The 26975-nt window shown below is 50.8% G+C and overlaps 1 protein-coding gene across 1 annotated transcript in view; it reads right to left on the minus strand.

Annotated features, from left to right (window-relative positions):
• Positions 1-910: 910 nt before the first annotated feature.
• The window catches only part of LOC138770029 (sodium/potassium-transporting ATPase subunit gamma-like), a 54366-nt gene continuing 28301 nt past the window's right edge, over positions 911-26975 (minus strand). Inside the window, exons 5-6 of the mRNA XM_069948895.1 lie at positions 1402-1445; positions 911-1161 (exon numbers count right to left, since the gene is read on the minus strand). Coding sequence (XP_069804996.1) covers positions 1144-1161; positions 1402-1445 — 62 coding nt within the window. The 3' untranslated portion in view covers positions 911-1143. The remainder of the gene's footprint in view (positions 1162-1401; positions 1446-26975) is intronic.

The following is a 26975-nucleotide window of genomic DNA, read 5'->3' on the forward strand; positions in this document are numbered from 1 at the left end:
AGGTATGTGCAAGGAGGCCGGCAGGCAGGGAGGGAGGTATGTGTAAGGAGGCCAGTAGGCAGTGCGGTGAGTACGTGCAAGGAGGCCGGCAGGCAGGGAGGAGAGTATGGGCGAGGAGGCCGGCAGGCAGGGAGGAGAGTATGGGCGAGGAGGCTGGCAGGCAGGGAGGAGAGTATGGGCGAGGAGGCCAGCAGGCAGGGAGGAGAGTATGGGCCAAGAGGCCGGCAGGCAGGGAGGAGAGTATGGGCCAAGAGGCCGGCCGGCAGGTAGGGAGGAGAGTATGGGCCAAGAGGCCGGCAGGCAGGGAGGAGAGTATGGCCGAGGAGGCCGGCAGGCAGGGAGGAGAGTATGGCCGAGGAGGCCGGCAGGCAGGGAGGAGAGTATGGCCGAGGAGGCCGGCAGGCAGGGAGGAGAGTATGGCCGAGGAGGCCGGCAGGCAGGGAGGAGAGTATGGCCGAGGAGGTCGGCAGGCAGGGAGGAGAGTATGGCCGAGGAGGCCGGCAGGCAGGGAGGAGAGTATGGGCGAGGAGGCTGGCAGGCAGGGAGGAGAGTATGGGCGAGGAGGCCGGCAGGCAGGGAGGAGAGTATGGGCCAAGAGGCCGGCAGGCAGGGAGGAGAGTATGGGCCAAGAGGCCGGCAGGCAGGCAGGGAGGAGAGTATGGGCCAAGAGGCCGGCAGGCAGGGAGGAGAGTATGGGCCAAGAGGCCGGCCGGCAGGCAGGGAGGAGAGTATGGGCCAAGAGGCCGGCAGGCAGGGAGGAGAGTATGGGCGAGGAGGCCGGCAGGCAGGGAGGAGAGTATGGCCGAGGAGGCCGGCAGGCAGGGAGGAGAGTATGGGCGAGGAGGCCGGCAGGCAGGGAGGAGAGTATGGGCGAGGAGGCCGGCAGGCAGGCAGGGAGGAGAGTATGGCCGAGGAGGCCGGCAGGCAGGGAGGAGAGTATGGGCGAGGAGGCCGGCAGGCAGGGAGGAGAGTATGGCCGAGGAGGCCAGTAGGCAGGGAGGAGAGTATGGGCGAGGAGGCCGATGAGAATGTGCAAGGAGATGTCGTCACAGGAGTAGGTGTATACGGTCAGCACCAAATGGGGGAATCCAAGCATCCAATCAATGGCAGAAACTGAAAATCCAGAAGCCCAACAGAAAGTCTTCAGGGGTAACTTGTCACCTATGAAGAGAAAGAAGATATACAGCTGAGTGATAGGAGACTGGGGGTCATAATCCATGCAACCCCCCCCCCCCACACACACACACGAGTATACAGCGTACACAGCAAGGATCCTCAGCAACAGAACTCACTGCTATCAGGGCAGAAAAGGGACGACAACGGGAAGGGTAAAGAACAAAGGAAGTAATAACAGGGGAAGGTTACATGGCGGCCATCGGCTCAGACTCGGGGGTCACTTACTTTACATGTTTCTTTCTTATTTCTTTTCAAAAGGTTACAATCACCTGGAAAAAAATAAACATTAAGTTGTATGTATGACTGTACTATAGGTGTGCACGTGTGTGTGTATGATGGATTTACTATGTGTGGTGTCCCACTGTGGGTGTTGCTATCCTTTACACACCTCAAAAGTCTGTACTTCTTTGTGGTCTTGTCACAGCTATAGTGTTACCAAAGATGACCACTAGACGTCGCTGTATCGTACAACTAAGGTCTAGAAGCTGCACAGCTGAAGTGTCTAAAGGCAGGGCCGGCGTCGGCACCCGGTTTACTCGGGCAAGTGCCGGGGCCCACAGCCGTTCAAGGGCCCCCCCCGGCACTTGCCCCAGTAATGATTAACCGCATGCCCTTCATGACGTCCAGGGCCTTCCTCCGCTGCGCTGCGGGGATGGATCATCCAGCGCTGCGGAGGGAGGCCCAGCTCAGGAAGTCATTGAGGGGGAGAGTGGCATCCTGCCACATCCCCTCCCCGAGACTCAGGGTCGGCAGCACCCCACCCGGGTGACAGCAATGCTGACCTTGATTACCGGGGAGGGGATGTGGCGGGACACCACTCTCCCCCCCCCCTTCCATGACGTTCTGAGCTGGGCCTCCCTCCGCAACGCTGGATGGATCATGGGATTTCCCCAGCAGGGCAGAGCAATGATGTCATCGCGCCTGCCGGATGATCCATCCCTCTGGCGCACAGAAGGGAGAGGTGAGCTAGAAGAGGGAAGACCCGTCCCCTGGCCGGATGAGGTGAGTATGCCTTTGTTTGTGTTACTATGGGGGGTCAGCAGGGGCATTACTATGGGGGGGTCAGCAGGGGCATTACTATGGGGGGTCAGCAGGGGCATTACTATGGGGGGGTCAGCAGGGGCATTACTATGGGGGGGTCAGCAGGGGCATTACTATGGGGGGTCAGCAGGGGCATTACTATGGGGGGATCAGCAGGGGCATTACTATGGGGGGGTCAGCAGGGGCATTACTATGGGGGGTCAGCAGGGGCATTACTATGGGGGGGTCAGCAGGGTCATTACTATGGGGGGTTAGCAGGGGCATTACTATGGGGGGTCAGCAGGGACATTACTATGGGGGGTTAGCAGGGGCATTACTATGGGGGGTTAGCAGGGGCATTACTATGGGGGGGCTCAGCAGGGGACATTACTATGGGGGGGATCAGCAGGGGACATTACTATGGGGGGTCAGCAGGGGCATTACTATGGGGGGATCAGCAGGGAAATTACTATGGTGGGATCAGCAGGGGACATTACTATGGGGGGTTAGCAGGGGCATTACTATGGTATGATCAGCAGGGGACATTACTATGGGGGGTCAGCAGGGGCATTACTATGGGGGGGTCAGCAGGGGACATTACTATGGGGGGTCAGCAGGGGCATTACTATGGTATGATCAGCAGGGGACATTACTATGGTGGGATCAGCAGGGGACATTACTATGGGGGGTCAGCAGGGGCATTACTATGGGGGGGCTCAGCAGGGGACATTACTATGGTGGGATCAGCAGGGGACATTACTATGGGGGGGTCAGCAGGGGCATTACTATGGGGGGTCAGCAGGGGCATTACTATGGGGGGGTCAGCAGGGGCATTACTATGGGGGGTCAGCAGGGGCATTACTATGGGGGGGTCAGCAGGGGCATTACTATGGTGGGATCAGCAGGGGACATTACTATGGGGGGATCAGCAGGGGACATTACTATGGGGAGGATCAGCAGGGGACATTACTATGGGGGGTCAGCAGGGGACATTACTATGGGGGGATAAGCAGGGGACATTACTATGGGGGGATCAGCAGGGGACATTACTATGGGGAGGATCAGCAGGGGACATTACTATGGGGGGGGTTAGCAGGGGCATTACTATGGGGGGATCAGCAGGGAAATTACTATGGGGGGATCAGCAGGGGACATTACTATGGGGGGATCAGCAGGGGACATTACTATGGGGGGATCAGCAGGGGACATTACTATGGGGGATCAGCAGGGGACATTACTATGGGGGGATCAGCAGGGACATTACTATGGGGGGATCAGCAGGGGACATTACTAGGGGGGGGTCAGCAGGGGACATTACTATGGGGGGGTCAGCAGGGGACATTACTATGGGGGGGGATCAGCAGGGGACATTACTATGGGAGATCAGCAGGGGACATTACTATGGGGGGATCAGCAGGGGACATTACTATGGGGGATCAGCAGGGGACATTACTATGGGGGGATCAGCAGGGGACATTACTATGGGGGGATCAGCAGGGACATTACTATGGGGGGATCAGCAGGGGACATTACTATGGGGGGGTCAGCAGGGGACATTACTATGGGGGGGTCAGCAGGGGACATTACTATGGGGGGGGATCAGCAGGGGACATTACTATGGGGGATCAGCAGGGGACATTACTATGGTGACAAAGGACATTTTTACTATATGGGGGGCACAGCATGAGGACATTATTACTATATTGGGGACATAGCACAGGATCCTACATATGGGACCCACATACCTCCTCACTTTACTGCACATAACACCAAGCAGCAGAATTACTACTGTATAGGAGCCTATGGGTGGGAAGGAAGTTGCTGGAAATGTGCGGAGCCTAAGATGTTTGTCTGACAGATTCTGAAGGAAAGAATTGTAGCTGCAAGAAATCATCATGGTGGTCTGGGCCAGATGGAGAGAAAACGGAGAGCGATCCCCTCAGATTAAAGAAGACGTCACCTGTGAGTTACTGGATTACGTTTTTTTATTTCCCGGTATTTTGTCAAACTTTATTTGACCTGTATGCTGGGACCCTTCACAGCATCTCTCCATTCTGTATGGGGGATCAGCAGTGTATTATATACTTATTATCCTCCTGTATGAGTGTATATATATCTCTCCATTCTGTATGGGGGATCAGCAGTGTATTATATACTTATTATCCTCCTGTATGAGTGTATATATATCTCTCCATTCTGTATGGGGGATCAGCAGTGTATTATATACTTATTATCCTCCTGTATGAGTGTGTATATATCTCCCCATTCTGTGTAGGTATACAGCAGTGTATTATATACTTATTATCCTCCTGTATGAGTGTGTATATATCTCTCCATTCTGTGTAGCTATACAGCAGTGTATTATATACTTTATATCCTCCTGTATGAGTGTATATATCTCCTCATTCTGTGTAGGTATACAGCAATGTATTATATACTTATTATCCTCCTGTATAATACACTGCTGTATACCTACACAGAATGGAGAGATATATACACACTCATACAGGGGGATAATAAGTATATAATACACTGCTGTATACCTACACAGAATGGAGAGATATATATATATATACACTCATACAGGAGGATAATAAGTATATAATACACTGCTGTATACCTACACAGAATGAGGAGATATATACACACTCATACAGAGAATCGAGAGATAGAGACCCGAGACCCTCTACCAATGATGCCACATAATTTGCTATACAAAGGGGCCCACAAAATCCTGGAGCCGGCCCTGTCTAAAGGGTTATTGTTGGTGGAAGTCCCATATTCTGTTCACCAGTAGGATTACGCCTTTCTTCTATCCTATCACCTCTCTTCTTTCCCTTTCTCTATTGCACTCTTTCCACCCAACCACAGCGCATCTTACACGCTGGTTAGGAAGTTCGTCCCTTGGGTGGAGGAGGAGCTCTAGCCAAGCTTTGGTGGAGAAATGACGCAGCTCAGATAACTCTCCACCGTGGTCCTACCTGGGCCCTGACCCTCTGCCAGGTCCCTCTACAGTCCCAGTTCTTACAGACAACCCAAAACAAAGTCCTGCCTAAATCAGTTTATAGTGCAACAAACCTATACAGATAACCAAAGAAATTGCACAAATAATTTAGAAATATAACAGATCCTTTTTTTTTCATATACAAAATATTAAAAACTCGAAAATTTCATGGAGAATGACACAAAGGCCAGAGGGGGGTAAGACATTGGAAATATATTTGAGTGCTATAATGTGATATGTACCATCTGCAACGCTGCCATCTGGTGGTGACAGAAAACGGACTACTACTATGGAGTGCTATGTAATCAGTATTATGTGCTGGATTGTTTATGGAGGAGAACAGGTACGTAACTCCTCAGCTGATGACCAGCAGATTTTATTTTATTAATAAAATGGTCATTGAGGGGTTAAGGGGTGTTTTTTTTTAAATAAAAAATGTTTATCAATTGTGTCTTGTTTTTTTTTCTTTACATTACAGACTTAGTAGTGGAAGCTGTCTGATAGACGGGATCCATTACTAAGTAGGGGCTTAGTGTTAGCTAACACTAACCCCCCCATTATTACCCCAGTACCCAATGCCACCAGGGGTACTGGAAAGAGCCGGGTGCCAGTAGTCCCAGAGCATCAAAATTGGCGCTCCTGGACTGGGCGGCAGCAGGCTGGTATTATTAGCCTGGGGAGGGCCAAAACTGCCCTTCCCACCCTGGTACTACTAGGCTGCTGCTGTTTGTTTTTTTTAACCTGGATGGTTATGGAAATAGGTGGAACCCTATGCGTTGTTTTTTTCTAATTATTTCCATTACCAGCCAGGTTATAAAAAAAAAAAACAGCAGCAGCCTAGTAACACCAGGGTGGGAAGGGCCATTTTTTTTTTTGCCCTCCCCAGCCTAATACCATCCTGCTACCGCCCAGTCCAGGAGTGCCAATTTGGACACTCCGGGACTACTGGCAACCGGCTCTTCCTGGTTGTACCTTCTCCCCAGTGGTTGGTGTCCTGTCGGGTTGCTGCCGGGTCCCTTGGGTAAGTGTAGTCACAGGTGGCCAGAGCGGTGTAGTGACCCTCCCGGATAGTAGTAGGACCCCCCACCCACAGATAGGGGAGATGTCCCAAGGTTGCGGTGTACGTGCTGTGCAGGTGGTCAGAGCGGTGTAGTGACCCTCCCGGATAGTAGTAGGACCCCCCACCCACAGATAAGAGAGATGTCCCAAGGTTGCGGTGTACGTGCTGTGCAGGTGGTCAGAGCGGTGTAGTGACCCTCCCGGATAGTAGTAGGACCCCCCACCCACAGATAGGGGAGATGTCCCAAGGTTGCGGTGTACATGCTGTGCAGGTGGTCAGAGCGGTGTAGTGACCCTCCCGGATAGTAGTAGGACCCCCCACCCACAGATAAGAGAGATGTCCCAAGGTTGCGGTGTACGTGCTGTGCAGGTGGTCAGAGCGGTGTAGTGACCCTCCCGGATAGTAGTAGGACCCCCCACCCACAGATAAGAGAGATGTCCCAAGGTTGCGGTGTACGTGCTGTGCAGGTGGTCAGAGCGGTGTAGTGACCCTCCCGGATAGTAGTAGGACCCCCCACCCACAGATAAGAGAGATGTCCCAAGGTTGCGGTGTACGTGCTGTGCAGGTGGTCAGAGCGGTGTAGTGACCCTCCCGGATAGTAGTAGGACCCGCCACCCACAGATAGGGGAGATGTCCCAAGGTTGCGGTGTACGTGCTGCGCAGATGGTCAGAGCGGTGTAGTGACCCTCCCGGATAGTAGTAGGACCCCCCACCCACAGATAAGGGAGATGTCCCAAGGTTGCGGTGTACGTGCTGTGCAGGTGGTGGTGAATAATCACAGACTCAGGTGATAACGGTGACTTGGTTACTACTTGGAAATGTGCAGCAGGTAATACAACGGATCCTGACATACACTGATACAGGGCCAATAATTACACGGACATACACCAGATCTGTGAGATAAGTGCTGAGTAGGATGTAGTAGAGATAAGGTTGTACTGAGGTAGCGTAGCAGAGAGGAGAGTGCCGTGAGAGTCTCAACCTAAGTAGTAATATGCTCTGCCGGGAGGTTGGAGTGTAGAGAAGAATACTTGTAGAAGAAGAAGAAACAACCTGTGCCTGTGTTTTGACTTTTCCTATAGTCTTCACTCCACCTGATGCCCACTAGCTTTGGCAAAACCGTACCAATGGGTGACACAGGCCCCAGACCTTGTTACCTGGGATGAGCGGAATAGTTAGGGCTTCCTAAGTACACCCGCGCTGTGAGATGGAGTTCATAGACTTTATGTAACTTTGCTCCACCCGGATCATTTGCTAGCTCTTTGGCTCTCTTGTGGATACTGTCCTACACTGTGGTTACTCCTAGTCCTTGGCAAGGGTTGAGGTTATCTGTTGGCTAGTCTTCTCTTGAAGGGCTTAACAGGGCATCACATAGCTTGTTTGGTGCTTCAAGAAAAAGGTTTGTAAGAGCTGACTGTTCTGCGTCCTACCCATGCGGGGTACAGGCTAAGAACTAACTTGTAGAGGGGACCTGGCAGAGGGCCAGGGCCCAGGTAGAACCTAAGTGGCGAGCTGAGTTGCGTCCTTACTCCACTTAAAGGACAAGTGCCATGAAAAACTTTTTCCCAGTAATTGAAGCACATTACAAAGTTATATAACTGTGTAATATGCTTCAATCACCTATCTGCCTCCCTTCCCTGTCTTTCCCCCCTCCACCCCCCACCAGGAAGTGTCCTAACTCACACAGACCTAATTACTGTCGTCACCGTCACCAAGCTCTTCTCTCAGCTCCTTCTCCTGTTACACTAGCCTCCCCCTCCCCTGCCTTGTCAGGTGACTCAGCTTGCTCAGCTGCCATTGGCTGAACAACTGCAAGCCATCACTTGTCACATCTCACTTGCTTATCTTCCCTCCGACTGACTCCGGCACATAGGCAGCCCCCCCCCCCTCCCCTCATTCCCTCTCTCCCCCTCCCCTCATACCCTCTCTCCCCCTCCCCTCATACCCTCTCTCCCCCTCCCCTCATACCCTATCTCCTGCTGCCGTGGACTCAGTGAAGGAGTCATGTCACTAGAGAAGATAAGCTGAGCAAGCAGAGTCACCTGACAAGGAGGGGAGGGGGAGGCTGGTGTAACAGGAGCTAGAGCAGCCCTCCTACTGATGACTCATCCTCACAAGAAGGAGCTGCCTGGTGACGGTGACGACAGTAATCAGGTCTGTGTGAGTCAGGACACTTCCTGGTGGAGGGGGGAAAAGACAGGGAAGAGGGGGGGGAAGACAGGGAAGGGAGGCAGATAGGTGACTGAAGCATATTACAGAGTTATATAACTTTGTAATGTGCTTCAATTACTGGGAAAAAAATTTTCATGGCACTTGTCCTTTAAAGCGTAACTGTCATTTCAGGGTAATTTTTTTGAAAACATTAAATATCAACAGTACAAGTGATTTTAAGAAACTCTGTAATAGGTTTTATGTACTAAAAGAGTTTCCTTCTGTAGTGAAAAAGCAATCTCCCAGCCTCCCCCCTGACTTCAGATGAAGCAGGATTTCTGTCTCCATTATGTGGCTATGGAGAGGGGAGGGGCTGTTAGGAGTGAGTGAGCACGGAGCAGTCCTGCACAGCACAACACCCTGCAATCTTCTCTCAGTAAGTTCATAGATAAGCACTGACCTTTCTGACCCCAGAATCCTGCGGTTTAGGTGCCCAGAGAGTTTACAAACAGCTGACCTTCATGTCACCTCTTCCTGCTCCCTCATCTCCTCCCCCCTTCATAGGCTTACAATGGAGAGAGCAGAACCCGTCTTCACTGGCTTCTCTGTAATGACGACGTGTTTGCCTGATAATGCACAGATAAGAAGTCAGGGGGGGAGGCTGGGAGATTGCTTCTTGAGGACAGAAGGAGGCTTTTTTGGCTGATGAAACCTATTACAGAGTTTCTTAAAATCGCTTATACTACTGATTTCTGCAATAAAAAAAAATATGACCGTTACGCTTTAAGCTCGGCTAAGACTCCTCCTCCACCCAAGGGACTAACTTCCTAACCAGCGTGCAAGATGCACTGTGGTTGGGTGGAAGAGTGCAATAGAGAAGGGAAAGGAAAGAGAGGATAGGACAGAAGATAGGCGTAATCCTACTGGTTGACAGAATCTGGGACTTCCACAAACAATAACCCTTTAGACACTTCAGCTGTGCAGCTTCTAGATCTTAGTTATATTATACAGCGTGGCCATCTGTTGTAATACTGTAGCTGCAACAAGACCACTAACAAGTGCAGACTTTTATGAGGGGTGTGAATAGAAGCAACACCCGTGGTGGGGAACCACAGGTGTACTATGGGTGTGTAGGTATGATGGATGTACTATAGGTGTGCAGGTATGATGGATGTACTATAGGTGTGCATGTATGATGGATGTACTATAGGTGTGCATGTATGATGGATGTACTATAGGTGTGCAGGTATGATGGATGTACTATAGGTGTGCAGGTATGATGGATGTACTATAGGTGTGCATGTATGATGGATGTACTATAGGTGAGCATGTATGATGGATGTACTATAGGTGTGCATGTATGATGGATGTACTATAGGTGTGCAGGTATGATGGATGTACTATAGGTGTGCAGGTATGATGGATGTACTATAGGTGTGCAGGTATGATGGATGAATGTACTATAGGTGTGCATGTATGATGGATGTACTATAGGTGTGCATGTATGATGGATGTACTATAGGTGTGCAGGTATGATGGATGTACTATAGGTGTGCAGGTATGATGGATGTACTATAGGTGAGCATGTATGATGGATGTACTATAGGTGAGCATGTATGATGGATGTACTATAGGTGTGCATGTATGATGGATGTAGTATAGGTGTGCAGGTATGATGGATGTACTATAGGTGTGCATGTATGATGGATGTACTATAGGTGAGCATGTATGATGGATGTACTATAGGTGTGCAGGTATGATGGATGTACTATAGGTGTGCAGGTATGATGGATGTACTATAGGTGTGCAGGTATGATGGATGTACTATAGGTGTGCAGGTATGATGGATGTACTATAGGTGTATAGGTATGATGGATGTACTATAGGTGTGCATGTATGATGGATGTACTATAGGTGTGCAGGTATGATGGATGTACTATAGGTGTGCATGTATGATGGATGTACTATAGGTGTATAGGTATGATGGATGTACTATAGGTGTGCATGTATGATGGATGTACTATAGGTGTGCATGTATGATGTATGTACTATAGGTGTGCAGGTATGATGGATGTACTATAGGTGTGCAGGTATGATGGATGTACTATAGGTGTGCAGGTATGATGGATGTACTATAGGTGTGCATGTATAATGGATATACTATAGGTGAGCAGGTATGATGGATGTACTATAGGTGTGCATGTATGATGGATGTACTATAGGTGTATAGGTATGATGGATGTACTATAGGTGTGCATGTATGATGGATGTACTATAGGTGTGCATGTATGATGGATGTACTATAGGTGTGCATGTATGATGTATGTACTATAGGTGTGCAGGTATGATGGATGTACTATAGGTGTGCATGTATGATGGATGTACTATAGGTGTGCATGTATGATGGATGTACTATAGGTGTGCAGGTATGATGGATGTACTATAGGTGTGCAGGTATGATGGATGTACTATAGGTGTGCATGTATGATGGATGTACTATAGGTGTGCATGTATGATGTATGTACTATAGGTGTGCAGGTATGATGGATGTACTATAGGTGTGCATGTATGATGGATGTACTATAGGTGAGAATGTGTATAGGTATGATGGATGTACTATAGGTGTGCATGTATGATGGATGTACTATAGGTGAGAACGTGTATAGGTATGATGGATGTACTATAGGTGTGCATGTATGATGGATGTACTATAGGTGAGAACGTGTATAGGTATGATGGATGTACTATAGGTGTGCATGTATGATGGATGTACTATAGGTGAGAACGTGTATAGGTATGATGGATGTACTATAGGTGTGCATGTATGATGGATGTACTATAGGTGAGAACGTGTATAGGTATGATGGATGTACTATAGGTGTGCATGTATGATGGATGTACTATAGGTGTGCATGTATGATGGATGTACTATAGGTGAGAATGTGTATAGGTATGATGGATGTACTATAGGTGTGCATGTATGATGGATGTACTATAGGTGAGAACGTGTATAGGTATGATGGATGTACTATAGGTGTGCACTATAGGTGTGCATGTATGATGGATGTACTATAGGTGTATAGGTATGATGGATGTACTATAGGTGTGCATGTATGATGGATGTACTATAGGTGTGCATGTATGATGGATGTACTATAGGTGAGAATGTGTATAGGTATGATGGATGTACTATAGGTGTGCATGTATGATGGATGTACTATAGGTGTGCATGTATGATGGATGTACTATAGGTGAGAATGTGTATAGGTATGATGGATGTACTATAGGTGTGCATGTATGATGGATGTACTATAGGTGAGAATGTGTATAGGTATGATGGATGTACTATAGGTGTGCAGGTATGATGGATGTACTATAGGTGTGCATGTATGATGGATGTACTATAGGTGTGCATGTATGATGGATGTACTATAGGTGAGAATGTGTATAGGTATGGTGGATGTACTATAGGTGTGCATGTATGATGGATGTACTATAGGTGTGCATGTATGATGGATGTACTATAGGTGAGAATGTGTATAGGTATGGTGGATGTACTATAGGTGTGCATGTATGATGGATGTACTATAGGTGAGAATGTGTATAGGTATGGTGGATGTACTACAACCATCTATATGTACTGTAAGAAAGCATCAGATTAACATATCCATGTACTAAAATGTGTATGTATGTACTGTATTTTATACGTATGATGTGTTATACATGTCCCATACAGTGTACAATGTATCCGGGAAGTCTCCAGCCCCGATCACATACAATGTGTGATACTTCCAGGAAGTCTCCAGCCCTGATCACATACAATGTATGATACATCCGGGAAGTCTCCAGCCCTGATCACATACAATGTATGATACATCCAGGAAGTCTCCAGCCCTGATCACTGCAGTGTATGATACATCCAGGAAGTCTCCAGCCCCGATCACATACAATGTATGATACATCCGGGAAGTCTCCAGCCCCAGTCACATACAATGTGTGATACATCCAGGAAGTCTCCAGCCCTGATCACATACAATGTATGATACATCCGGGAAGTCTCCAGCCCCGATCACATACAATGTATGATACATCCCGGAAGTCTCCAGCCCCAGTCACATACAATGTATGATACATCCCGGAAGTCTCCAGCCCCAGTCACATACAATGTATGATACATCCGGGAAGTCTCCAGCCCCAGTCACATACAATGTATGATACATCCAGGAAGTCTCCAGCCCCAGTCACATACAATGTATGATACATCCGGGAAGTCTCCAGCCCCGATCACATACAATGTATGATACATCCGGGAAGTGTCCAGCCCCGATCACATACAGTGTATGATACATTCAGGAAGTCTCCAGCCCTGATCACATACAATGTATGATACATCCAGGGAGTCTCCAGCCCCGATCCCTGCTGTCACATACAATGTATGATACATCCGGGAAGTCTCCAGCCCTGATCACATACAATGTATGATACATCAGGGAAGTCTCCAGCCCCAGTCACATACAATGTATGATACATCCAGGAAGTCTCCAGCCCCGATCACATACAATGTATGATACATCCAGGAAGTCTCCAGCCCCGATCATTTACAATGTATGATACATCAGGGAAGTCTCCAGCCCCAGTCACATAGAATGTATGATACATCCGAGAAGTCTCCAGCCCCGATCACATACAATGTATGATACATCCGGGAAGTCTCCAGCCCTTATCACATACAATGTATGATACATCCAGGAAGTCTCCAGCCCCAGTCACTCCTATCACATACAATGTATTATACATCCGGGAAGTCTCCAGCCCTGATCACATACAATGTATGATACATCCGGGAAGTCTCCAGCCCCAGTCACTGCTGTCACATGGAATGTACACTGTAAAGGGAGCAGGCGCAGCGACCCAGGGGGCTAGGTGATACGTGTGCAGGTGGGATAGCTGTAGAAGCACCACATAGGCACTATACCCTATGACCACCCCTGGATACACTGACTGGGCACTGCCAATTGTTAGGAGTAACCCTAACCCCAAGCAATTCAACAGTTAAAGTATTTACTGAAGATACTTGTAGTGTGATACAACAGTATAGAGATTATATATATATATATATATATATATATATATATATATATATGCAGCCGTTCGCGCACAGTCTTTCACAGTTTAGGAATCTTAGTAATACAATAGACTTTTGGGCCTTCCTCTGATATAGAAGAGACAGCTGGTATACTGGTAGATGAGAGCAGATACTTTACACAGCGTGGAAGCTGAGATATACTAATGCGCTGCGTGCGCAGACTCTGAAGAAAATCGGCTTTTAGTTAAGTAACCTTGAGAAGTGGAGCTGAAGCGACTTGGGGTTCTGTGCGGGTGAACGTGGGATACTATCCAAACTACTATGGTTCTCAACTGGGACCGTAAGATAAAGTCCTGTAAACATGGGAATGAACATTTGACTGAGCTATCATGTGGGCACAGAGTGACACATGATTAGGAATACAGGCCCACCTAGTAGGTAGAGCTAGCCGTCCGGGCTGACCCTTCAGGAATCCTAGCAGCATGCAATAGAGACTAGCCCTTTACACTGTGCTATACTACTGACTTGTATAGTACCTCAGTAAATTGTGCATTGCATTCAGAGGCAGAAGAAGATGATGACAGCCCAGCGTGGATAAGATTTAGTCCCGGAGTTCCACATCCCCTCACTTGCGGGGCTCTAGCCGGACATGGCTAGGGTATCCGGATATAAAACACAGATAACAGTCCTACAAATGGTTCCTGGCCACTAGTCCAGGTCCAGGAAGAACAATCTCAGAAGGCTCTCTAAAGTAGTGTTGCTTCAGTCTCTCTCAGTCCCAACCCCCCTATATAACTTCAGGGAGGAATCTGATTTGGCAAGAAACATAGTAATCCTTTGTGATAGGGCAGTAGTCCCTGAGGTAGGTGAGCCATGGATTGGCTAAAGTGTAGTGCAAAGAACAGTGGCATGACTCATATAATCAATAGAGCAATCAGTTAACCCTTTCTTACTTTTGACCTTCAGCCGTGAAAAGAATATAGTGACCCCTGGTGGTGGGTAGAGCATACTACAGACTTCAGTTTCAGAGCACACATATGTATAGTACCGACCTATAATAGCAGGGGACCCCCACTCTGGGACACTGCATTTGCATTACTGGTCTTCGTCCACACGGTGCTTATGGCAATGTCATATGTGATACTATCAAAAGCGTTGCTACTGAGATGTTTGCTCGTTCTGTCACTGTCTCTGCGGCAACTCCACCAGTGCGGGCATCGGGTTTGCCCCCAAGACCCCTGTTGGCAACTGCAGTGGGATTCTCCCTCAAGCTGCGCCGCTGAGGCCATAATTTCCTGCAACAAGCCATGCGCCAAAGTAGCCTGATCCATGCTGCGTCCTAACCCCCAACAATTGTGCATTCATATTCAGAGCTAAACCCATGAACCCACCATCATCAACCCTGAAACCGATGAACCCCAAGCAGCCGTGTATACAGAAGGTGCAGTTCCTGAGTCCACCAGCAGAGGTTCTTCAAGCTCTCGTAAGCAGTCATCATAATCAATCAGTTCTCTGTCTTCCCTGGCTGCAGTACCACAAGCAGTCACCAGGGGAAGCAGAGAGGCCACTGCAGAAGATGGCTGCCTACCCTTCTAAGGGTTGCAGCACCAGGACACAGTACCAGGATGATTCTGGCCAACCACCTCTATGGTGTAAGTCGCTCCAGGGTTCTGTGAAGCAACAATACTGCGCCGCAATCGGTCCATGCTCTCTAGTGCTGGGCTGTTCCTCGTTGGGGGGAGTCTGCTCTTTCCCCATATACTCTTGCCGTGTCACATAGTGAGATTACTCTCTGGGTGGCTGCTGGCCCAGCCAGGCAGAGCCGATGCCGCAAACACTGAGAGGTCCTACAGGGGCCAACCCCAGGGCTCAGGCACTAAGCCTAGGGGCAAGCATGCCAGGGGTGTGGGAGGCTTGTTGGACTCAGGAGCCATGGCCAGAGCCGGATAGAGGGTATGCTGCATAAACACCCCTCTACGCTGGGGGGCGCCATGCAGTGTCCCATAGTGCCTGGGCCACTGCTCTTTTCTAGCACATCTGCAGCTCGCTCCCAGGGTAAGCTATGCTCTCGGCTGCAGGCCTGTACCTTGCTACTCCGACCACTTGATGTCACTGTTTTTTATCTGGTGTTGCAGAGAAGGAGAAGGGTTAAAGGGGTATTCCCCCCAAGAGATAAAAAAAAAAAAATGTTCAAACCAAGCTGGTCTTACCCACCAAGTCCTTCTGAGTATTTTGAGCCATCTCTCGTCTTTCTAGCTGCTTCCGTTCCATAGTTATACGTTTTTTTAAAAGCCAATCTATATCCAACATGCTGCCAGCCAGGAAACTACTTCTCCCATCATGCAATGCTTCTGCCTGATTGGTCGATGATGTAGCAGAGATGATAGCCACAAGATTAGGGATGAGCGAACTTTTGTGAAGTGAACCGAACCTAAAGGGAACCTTGTAATAACGGCTGAATAATTGCAGCTGCAATACTGGGAGTCTGATAGGGGACGCATGGAGGTTCGTTTAGTTGCAGCTGCTCTTACAATGAAAAGAGTGGAAAAAATCAAAGTGCAAAAATAGTGAAAAGACATTAGCCAAGGAGTAAGTGATAAGACGGGACGTAGGACACAAAGCTCCTTGGACCCAGGAGGGTGGAAAACAGAGATTTTACAATGGAACCAGCAGCAGTAATAGTACTGTATTGGACCCAGTGTGGGGGAGGGGGAGGAGGAGGAGTCAGCAGTAATAGTACTGTATTGGACCCACTGTGGAGGAGGAGGAGGAGGAGGAGTCAGCAGTAATAGTACTGTATTGGACCCAGTGTGGAGGAGGAGGAGGAGGCAGCAGTAATAGTACTGTATTGGACCCAGTGTGGAGGAGGAGGAGGAGGAGGCAGCAGTAATAGTACTGTATTGGACCCAGTGTGGAGGAGGAGGAGGAGGAGGAGGCAGCAGTAATAGTACTGTATTGGGCCCAGTGTGGGGGAGGGGGAGGTAGCAGTAATAGTACTGTATTGGACCCAGTGTAGAGGAGGAGGAGGCAGCAGTAATAGTACTGTATTGGACCCAGTGTGGGGGAGGAGGAGGAGGAGACAGCAGTAATAGTACTGTATTGGACCCAGTGTGGGGGAGGAGGAGGCAGCAGTAATAGTACTGTATTGGACCCAGTGTGGGGGAGGAGGAGGAGGAGACAGCAGTATTAGTACTGTATTGGACCCAGTGTGGGGGAGGAGGAGGAGGCAGCAGTAATAGTACTGTATTGGACCCAGTGTGGAGGAGGAGGAGGCAGCAGTAATAGTACTGTATTGGACCCAGTGTGGAGGAGGAGGAGGCAGCAGTAATAGTACTGTATTGGGCCCAGTGTGGAGGAGGAGGAGGCAGCAGTAATAGTACTGTATTGGACCCAGTGTGGAGGAGGAGGAGGAGGCAGCAGTAATAGTACTGTATTGGACCCAGTGTGGAGGAGGAGGAGGCAGCAGTAATAGTACTGTATTGGACCCAGTGTGGAGGAGGGGGAGGAGGAGGAAGCAGTAATAGTACTGTATTGGACCCAGTGTGGAGGAGGAGGAGGCAGCAGTAATAGTACTGTATTGGGCCCAGTGTGGAGGAGGAGGAGGCAGCAGTAATAGTACTGTATTGGACCCAGTGTGGAGGAGGAGGAGGAGGCAGCAGTAATAGTACTGTATTGGACCCAGTGTGGAGGAGGAGGAGGCAGCAGTAATAGTACTGTATTGGACCCAGTGTGGAGGAGGGGGAGGAGGAGGAAGCAGTAATAGTACTGTATTGGACCCAGTGTGGAGGAGGAGGAGGCAGCAGTAATAGTACTGTATTGGACCCAGTGTGGAGGAGGGGGAGGAGGAGGAAGCAGTAATAGTACTGTATTGGACCCAGTGTGGAGGAGGAGGAGGAGGCAGCAGTAATAGTACTGTATTGGACCCAGTGTGGAGGAGGAGGAGGAGGCAGCAGTAATAGTACTGTATTGGACCCAGTGTGGAGGAGGAGGAGGCAGCAGTAATAGTACTGTATTGGACCCAGTGTGGGGGAGGAGGAGGTAGCAGTAATAGTACTGTATTGGACCGAGTGTGGAGGAGGAGGAGGAGGCAGCAGTAATAGTACTGTATTGGACCCAGTGTGGAGGAGGAGGAGGAGGCAGCAGTAATAGTACTGTATTGGACCCAGTATGGGGGAGGAGGAGGAGGAGGCACCAGTAATAGTACTGTATTGGACCCAGTGTGGGGGAGGAGGAGGCAGCAGTAATAGTACTGTACTGGACCCAGTGTGGAGGAGGAGGAGGCAGCAGTAATAGTACTGTATTGGACACAGTGTGGAGGAGGGGGAGGAGAAGGCAGCAGTAATAGTACTGTATTGGGCCCAGTGTGGAGGAGGAGGAGGCAGCAGTAATAGTACTGTATTGGACCCAGTGTGGAGGAGGAGGAGGCAGCAGTAATAGTACTGTATTGGACCCAGTGTGGAGGAGGAGGAGGCAGCAGTAATAGTACTGTATTGGGCCCAGTGTGGGGGAGGAGGAGGCAGCAGTAATAGTACTGTATTGGACCCAGTGTGGGGGAGGAGGAGGCAGCAGTAATAGTACTGTATTGGACCCAGTGTGGAGGAGGAGGAGGAGGCAGCAGTAATAGTACTGTATTGGGCCCAGTGTGGAGGAGGAGGAGGCAGCAGTAATAGTACTGTATTGGACCCAGTGTGGAGGAGGAGGAGGAGGCAGCAGTAATAGTACTGTATTGGACCCAGTGTGGGGGAGGAGGAGGAGGCAGCAGTAATAGTACTGTATTGGACCCAGTGTGGAGGAGGAGGAGGAGGAGGAGGAGGCAGCAGCAGTAATAGTACTGTATTGGACCCAGTGTGGAGGAGGAGGAGGCAGCAGTAATAGTACTGTATTGGACCCAGTGTGGAGGAGGAGGAGGCACCAGTAATAGTACTGTATTGGACCCAGTGTGGAGGAGGAGGAGGAGGAGGAGGAGGAGGAGGAGGCAGCAGTAATAGTACTGTATTGGACCCAGTGTGGAGGAGGGGGAGGAGGAGGAGGCAGCAGTAATAGTACTGTATTGGACCCAGTGTGGGGGAGGAGGAGGAGGAGGCAGCAGTAATAGTACTGTATTGGACCTAGTGTGGGGGAGGAGGAGGCAGCAGTAATAGTACTGTATTGGACCCAGTGTGGAGGAGGAGGAGGCAGCAGTAATAGTACTGTATTGGACCCAGTGTGGAGGAGGAGGAGGAGGAGCAGGAGGCAGCAGTAATAGTACTGTATTGGACCCAGTGTGGAGGAGGAGGAGGAGGCAGCAGTAATAGTACTGTATTGGACCCAGTGTGGAGGAGGAGGAGGAGGAGGAGGAGGAGGCAGCAGTAATAGTACTGTATTGGACCCAGTGTGGGGGAGGGGGAGGAGGCAGCAGTAATAGTACTGTATTGGACCCAGTGTGAGGGAGGAGGAGGAGGAGGAGGCAGCAGTAATAGTACTGTATTGGACCCAGTGTGGGGGAGGAGGAGGAGGCAGCAGTAATAGTACTGTATTGGACCCAGTGTGAGGGAGGAGGAGGAGGAGGAGGCAGCAGTAATAGTACTGTATTGGACCCAGTGTGGAGGGGGAGGAGGAGGAAGCAGTAATAGTACTGTATTGGACCCAGTGTGGGGGAGGAGGAGGAGGAGGCAGCAGTAATAGTACTGTATTGGACCCAGTGTGGAGGAGGAGGCAGCAGTAATAGTACTGTATTGGACCCAGTGTGGAGGAGGAGGAGGCAGCAGTAATAGTACTGTATTGGACCCAGTGTGGAGGAGGAGGAGGCAGCAGTAATAGTACTGTATTGGACCCAGTGTGGAGGAGGAGGAGGCAGCAGTAATAGTACTGTATTGGACCCAGTGTGGAGGAGGAGGAGGAGACAGCAGTAATAGTACTGTATTGGACCCAGTGTGGAGGAGGAGGAGGAGACAGCAGTAATAGTACTGTATTGGACCCAGTGTGGAGGAGGAGGAGGCAGAAGTAATAGTACTGTATTGGACCCAGTGTGGAGCAGGAGGAGGAGGAGGAGGCGGCAGTAATAGTACTGTATTGGACCCAGTGTGGAGGAGGAGGAGGAGGCGGCAGTAATAGTACTGTATTGGACCCAGTGTGGAGGAGGAGGAGGAGGAGGAGGCAGCAGTAATAGTACTGTATTGGACCCAGTGTGGAGGAGGAGGAGGAGGCAGCAGTAATAGTACTGTATTGGACCCAGTGTGGAGGAGGAGGCAGCAGTAATAGTACTGTATTGGACCCAGTGTGGAGGAGGAGGAGGCAGCAGTAATAGTACTGTATTGGACCCAGTGTGGAGGAGGAGGAGGCAGCAGTAATAGTACTGTATTGGACCCAGTGTGGAGGAGGAGGAGGCAGCAGTAATAGTACTGTATTGGACCCAGTGTGGAGGAGGAGGAGGAGGCAGCAGTAATAGTACTGTATTGGACCCAGTGTGGAGGAGGAGGAGGAGGCAGCAGTAATAGTACTGTATTGGACCCAGTGTGGAGGAGGAGACAGCAGTAATAGTACTGTATTGGACCCAGTGTGGAGGAGGAGGAGGAGACAGCAGTAATAGTACTGTATTGGACCCAGTGTGGAGGAGGAGGAGGCAGCAGTAATAGTACTGTATTGGACCCAGTGTGGAGCAGGAGGAGGAGGAGGAGGCGGCAGTAATAGTACTGTATTGGACCCAGTGTGGAGCAGGAGGAGGAGGAGGAGGCGGCAGTAATAGTACTGTATTGGACCCAGTGTGGGGGAGGAGGAGGAGGCAGCAGTAATAGTACTGTATTGGACCCAGTGTGGGGGAGGAGGAGGAGGCAGCAGTAATAGTACTGTATTGGACCCAGTGTGGAGGAGGAGGAGGAGGCAGCAGTCATAGTACTGTAGTGGACCCAGTGTGGAGGAGGAGGAGGAGGCAGCAGTAATAGTACTGTATTGGACCCAGTGTGGAGGAGGAGGAGGAGGCAGCAGTAATAGTACTGTATTGGACCCAGTGTGGAGGAGGAGGAGGAGGCAGCAGTATTATTACTGTATTGGACCCAGTGTGGAGGAGGAGGAGGAGGAGGCAGCAGTAATAGTACTGTATTGGACCCAGTGTGGAGGAGGAGGAGGAGGAGGCAGCAGTAATAGTACTGTATTGGACCCAGTGTGGAGGAGGAGGAGGCAGCAGTAATAGTACTGTATTGGACCCAGTGTGGAGGAGGAGGCAGCAGTAATAGTACTGTATTGGACCCAGTGTGGGGGAGGAGGAGGAGGAGGCAGCAGTAATAGTACTGTATTGGACCCAGTGTGGGGGAGGAGGAGGAGGCAGCAGTAATAGTACTGTATTGGACCCAGTGTGGGGGAGGAGGAGGAGGAGGCAGCAGTAATAGTACTGTATTGGACCCAGTGTGGGGGAGGAGGAGGAGGAGGCAGCAGTAATAGTACTGTATTGGACCCAGTGTGGAGGAGGAGGAGGAGGCAGCAGTAATAGTACTGTATTGGACCCAGTGTGGAGGAGGAGGAGGAGGAGGAGCAGGAGGCAGCAGTAATAGTACTGTATTGGACCCAGTGTGGAGGAGGAGGAGGAGGCAGCAGTAATAGTACTGTATTGGACCCAGTGTGGGGGAGGAGGAGGAGGAGGAGGAGGGGGAGGCAGCAGTAATAGTACTGTATTGGACCCAGTATGAAGGAGGAGGAGGCAGCAGTAATAGTACTGTATTGGACCCAGTGTGGAGGAGGAGGAGGAGGCAGCAGTAATAGTACTGTATTGGACCCAGTGTGGAGGAGGAGGAGGAGGCAGCAGTAATAGTACTGTATTGGACCCAGTGTGGGGGAGGGGGAGGAGGAGGCAGCAGTAATAGTACTGTATTGGACCCAGTGTGGAGGAGGAGGAGGCAGCAGTAATAGTACTGTATTGGACCCAGTGTTGAGGAGGAGGAGGAGGAGGCAGCAGTCATAGTACTGTATTGGACCCAGTGTGGAGGAGGAGGAGGAGGCAGTAATAGTACTGTATTGGACCCAGTGTGGAGGAGGAGGAAGCAGCAGTAATAGTACTGTATTGGACCCAGTGTGGAGGAGGAGGAGGAGGCAGCAGTAATAGTACTGTATTGGACCCAGTGTGGAGGAGGAGGAGGCAGCAGTAATAGTACTGTATTGGGCCCAGTGTGGAGGAGGAGGAGGAGACAGCAGTATTAGTACTGTATTGGACCCAGTGTGGGGGAGGAGGAGGAGGCAGCAGTAATAGTACTGTATTGGACCCAGTGTGGAGGAGGAGGAGGCAGCAGTAATAGTACTGTATTGGACCCAGTGTGGAGGAGGAGGAGGCAGCAGTAATAGTACTGTATTGGGCCCAGTGTGGAGGAGGAGGAGGCAGCAGTAATAGTACTGTATTGGACCCAGTGTGGAGGAGGAGGAGGAGGCAGCAGTAATAGTACTGTATTGGACCCAGTGTGGAGGAGGAGGAGGCAGCAGTAATAGTACTGTATTGGACCCAGTGTGGAGGAGGGGGAGGAGGAGGAAGCAGTAATAGTACTGTATTGGACCCAGTGTGGAGGAGGAGGAGGCAGCAGTAATAGTACTGTATTGGGCCCAGTGTGGAGGAGGAGGAGGCAGCAGTAATAGTACTGTATTGGACCCAGTGTGGAGGAGGAGGAGGAGGCAGCAGTAATAGTACTGTATTGGACCCAGTGTGGAGGAGGAGGAGGCAGCAGTAATAGTACTGTATTGGACCCAGTGTGGAGGAGGGGGAGGAGGAGGAAGCAGTAATAGTACTGTATTGGACCCAGTGTGGAGGAGGAGGAGGCAGCAGTAATAGTACTGTATTGGACCCAGTGTGGAGGAGGGGGAGGAGGAGGAAGCAGTAATAGTACTGTATTGGACCCAGTGTGGAGGAGGAGGAGGAGGCAGCAGTAATAGTACTGTATTGGACCCAGTGTGGAGGAGGAGGAGAGGCAGCAGTAATAGTACTGTATTGGACCCAGTGTGGAGGAGGAGGAGGCAGCAGTAATAGTACTGTATTGGACCCAGTGTGGGGGAGGAGGAGGTAGCAGTAATAGTACTGTATTGGACCGAGTGTGGAGGAGGAGGAGGAGGCAGCAGTAATAGTACTGTATTGGACCCAGTGTGGAGGAGGAGGAGGAGGCAGCAGTAATAGTACTGTATTGGACCCAGTATGGGGGAGGAGGAGGAGGAGGCACCAGTAATAGTACTGTATTGGACCCAGTGTGGGGGAGGAGGAGGCAGCAGTAATAGTACTGTACTGGACCCAGTGTGGGGGAGGAGGAGGCAGCAGTAATAGTACTGTATTGGACACAGTGTGGAGGAGGGGGAGGAGAAGGCAGCAGTAATAGTACTGTATTGGGCCCAGTGTGGAGGAGGAGGAGGCAGCAGTAATAGTACTGTATTGGACCCAGTGTGGAGGAGGAGGAGGCAGCAGTAATAGTACTGTATTGGACCCAGTGTGGAGGAGGAGGAGGAGGAGGCAGCAGTAATAGTACTGTATTGGGCCCAGTGTGGGGGAGGAGGAGGCAGCAGTAATAGTACTGTATTGGACCCAGTGTGGGGGAGGAGGAGGCAGCAGTAATAGTACTGTATTGGACCCAGTGTGGAGGAGGAGGAGGAGGCAGCAGTAATAGTACTGTATTGGGCCCAGTGTGGAGGAGGAGGAGGCAGCAGTAATAGTACTGTATTGGACCCAGTGTGGAGGAGGAGGAGGAGGCAGCAGTAATAGTACTGTATTGGACCCAGTGTGGGGGAGGAGGAGAAGGCAGCAGTAATAGTACTGTATTGGACCCAGTGTGGAGGAGGAGGAGGAGGAGGAGGAGGCAGCAGCAGTAATAGTACTGTATTGGACCCAGTGTGGAGGAGGAGGAGGCAGCAGTAATAGTACTGTATTGGACCCAGTGTGGAGGAGGAGGAGGCACCAGTAATAGTACTGTATTGGACCCAGTGTGGAGGAGGAGGAGGAGGAGGAGGAGGCAGCAGTAATAGTACTGTATTGGACCCAGTGTGGAGGAGGGGGAGGAGGAGGAGGCAGCAGTAATAGTACTGTATTGGACCCAGTGTGGGGGAGGAGGAGGAGGAGGCAGCAGTAATAGTACTGTATTGGACCTAGTGTGGGGGAGGAGGAGGCAGCAGTAATAGTACTGTATTGGACCCAGTGTGGAGGAGGAGGAGGCAGCAGTAATAGTACTGTATTGGACCCAGTGTGGAGGAGGAGGAGGAGGAGCAGGAGGCAGCAGTAATAGTACTGTATTGGACCCAGTGTGGAGGAGGAGGAGGCAGCAGTAATAGTACTGTATTGGACCCAGTGTGGAGGAGGAGGAGGAGGAGGAGGAGGCAGCAGTAATAGTACTGTATTGGACCCAGTGTGGGGGAGGGGGAGGAGGCAGCAGTAATAGTACTGTATTGGACCCAGTGTGAGGGAGGAGGAGGAGGAGGAGGCAGCAGTAATAGTACTGTATTGGACCCAGTGTGGAGGAGGAGGAGGAGGGCAGCAGTAATAGTACTGTATTGGACCCAGTGTGAGGGAGGAGGAGGAGGAGGAGGCAGCAGTAATAGTACTGTATGGACCCAGTGTGGAGGGGGAGGAGGAGGAAGCAGTAATAGTACTGTATTGGACCCAGTGTGGGGGAGGAGGAGGAGGAGGCAGCAGTAATAGTACTGTATTGGACCCAGTGTGGAGGAGGAGGCAGCAGTAATAGTACTGTATTGGACCCAGTGTGGAGGAGGAGGAGGCAGCAGTAATAGTACTGTATTGGACCCAGTGTGGAGGAGGAGGAGGCAGCAGTAATAGTACTGTATTGGACCCAGTGTGGAGGAGGAGGAGGCAGCAGTAATAGTACTGTATTGGACCCAGTGTGAAGGAGGAGGAGGAGACAGCAGTAATAGTACTGTATTGGACCCAGTGTGGAGGAGGAGGAGGAGACAGCAGTAATAGTACTGTATTGGACCCAGTGTGGAGGAGGAGGAGGCAGAAGTAATAGTACTGTATTGGACCCAGTGTGGAGCAGGAGGAGGAGGAGGAGGCGGCAGTAATAGTACTGTATTGGACCCAGTGTGGAGCAGGAGGAGGAGGAGGAGGCGGCAGTAATAGTACTGTATTGGACCCAGTGTGGAGGAGGAGGAGGAGGAGGAGGCAGCAGTAATAGTACTGTATTGGACCCAGTGTGGAGGAGGAGGAGGAGGCAGCAGTAATAGTACTGTATTGGACCCAGTGTGGAGGAGGAGGCAGCAGTAATAGTACTGTATTGGACCCAGTGTGGAGGAGGAGGAGGCAGCAGTAATAGTACTGTATTGGACCCAGTGTGGAGGAGGAGGAGGCAGCAGTAATAGTACTGTATTGGACCCAGTGTGGAGGAGGAGGAGGCAGCAGTAATAGTAATGTATTGGACCCAGTGTGGAGGAGGAGGAGGAGGCAGCAGTAATAGTACTGTATTGGACCCAGTGTGGAGGAGGAGGAGGAGGCAGCAGTAATAGTACTGTATTGGACCCAGTGTGGAGGAGGAGACAGCAGTAATAGTACTGTATTGGACCCAGTGTGGAGGAGGAGGAGGAGACAGCAGTAATAGTACTGTATTGGACCCAGTGTGGAGGAGGAGGAGGCAGCAGTAATAGTACTGTATTGGACCCAGTGTGGAGCAGGAGGAGGAGGAGGAGGCGGCAGTAATAGTACTGTATTGGACCCAGTGTGGAGCAGGAGGAGGAGGAGGAGGCGGCAGTAATAGTACTGTATTGGACCCAGTGTGGGGGAGGAGGAGGAGGCAGCAGTAATAGTACTGTATTGGACCCAGTGTGGGGGAGGAGGAGGAGGCAGCAGTAATAGTACTGTATTGGACCCAGTGTGGAGGAGGAGGAGGAGGCAGCAGTCATAGTACTGTAGTGGACCCAGTGTGGAGGAGGAGGAGGAGGCAGCAGTAATAGTACTGTATTGGACCCAGTGTGGAGGAGGAGGAGGAGGCAGCAGTAATAGTACTGTATTGGACCCAGTGTGGAGGAGGAGGAGGAGGCAGCAGTATTATTACTGTATTGGACCCAGTGTGGAGGAGGAGGAGGCAGCAGTAATAGTACTGTATTGGACCCAGTGTGGAGGAGGAGGAGGAGGAGGCAGCAGTAATAGTACTGTATTGGACCCAGTGTGGAGGAGGAGGAGGCAGCAGTAATAGTACTGTATTGGACCCAGTGTGGAGGAGGAGGCAGCAGTAATAGTACTGTATTGGACCCAGTGTGGGGGAGGAGGAGGAGGAGGCAGCAGTAATAGTACTGTATTGGACCCCAGTGTGGGGGAGGAGGAGGAGGCAGCAGTAATAGTACTGTATTGGACCCAGTGTGGGGGAGGAGGAGGAGGAGGCAGCAGTAATAGTACTGTATTGGACCCAGTGTGGGGGAGGAGGAGGAGGAGGCAGCAGTAATAGTACTGTATTGGACCCAGTGTGGAGGAGGAGGAGGCAGCAGTAATAGTACTGTATTGGACCCAGTGTGGAGGAGGAGGAGGAGGAGGAGCAGGAGGCAGCAGTAATAGTACTGTATTGGACCCAGTGTGGAGGAGGAGGAGGCAGCAGTAATAGTACTGTATTGGACCCAGTGTGGGGGAGGAGGAGGAGGAGGAGGAGGGGGAGGTAGCAGTAATAGTACTGTATTGGACCCAGTATGAAGGAGGAGGAGGCAGCAGTAATAGTACTGTATTGGACCCAGTGTGGAGGAGGAGGAGGAGGCAGCAGTAATAGTACTGTATTGGACCCAGTGTGGAGGAGGAGGAGGAGGCAGCAGTAATAGTACTGTATTGGACCCAGTGTGGGGGAGGGGGAGGAGGAGGCAGCAGTAATAGTACTGTATTGGACCCAGTGTGGAGGAGGAGGAGGCAGCAGTAATAGTACTGTATTGGACCCAGTGTTGAGGAGGAGGAGGAGGAGGCAGCAGTCATAGTACTGTATTGGACCCAGTGTGGAGGAGGAGGAGGAGGCAGTAATAGTACTGTATTGGACCCAGTGTGGAGGAGGAGGAAGCAGCAGTAATAGTACTGTATTGGACCCAGTGTGGAGGAGGAGGAGGAGGCAGCAGTAATAGTACTGTATTGGACCCAGTGTGGAGGAGGAAGAGGAGGCAGCAGTAATAGTACTGTATTGGACCCAGTGTGGAGGAGGAGGAGGAGGAGGCAGCAGTAATAGTACTGTATTAGACCCAGTGTGGAGGAGGAGGAGGAGGAGGAGGAGGAGGCAGCAGTAATAGTACTGTATTGGACCCAGTGTAGAGGAGGAGTAGGCAGCAGTAATAGTACTGTATTGGACCCAGTGTGGAGGAGGAGGAGGCAGCAGTAATAGTACTGTATTGGACCCAGTGTGGAGGAGGAGGAGGCAGCAGTAATAGTACTGTATTGGACCCAGTGTGGGGGAGGAGGAGGAGGCAGCAGTAATAGTACTGTATTGGGCCCAGTGTGGGGGAGGAGGAGGCAGCAGTAATAGTACTGTATTGGACCCAGTGTGGAGGAGGAGGAGGAGGCAGCAGTA

This window comes from Dendropsophus ebraccatus, chromosome 12 (assembly GCF_027789765.1).
Source record: "Dendropsophus ebraccatus isolate aDenEbr1 chromosome 12, aDenEbr1.pat, whole genome shotgun sequence".
NCBI lineage: Eukaryota > Metazoa > Chordata > Amphibia > Anura > Hylidae > Dendropsophus > Dendropsophus ebraccatus.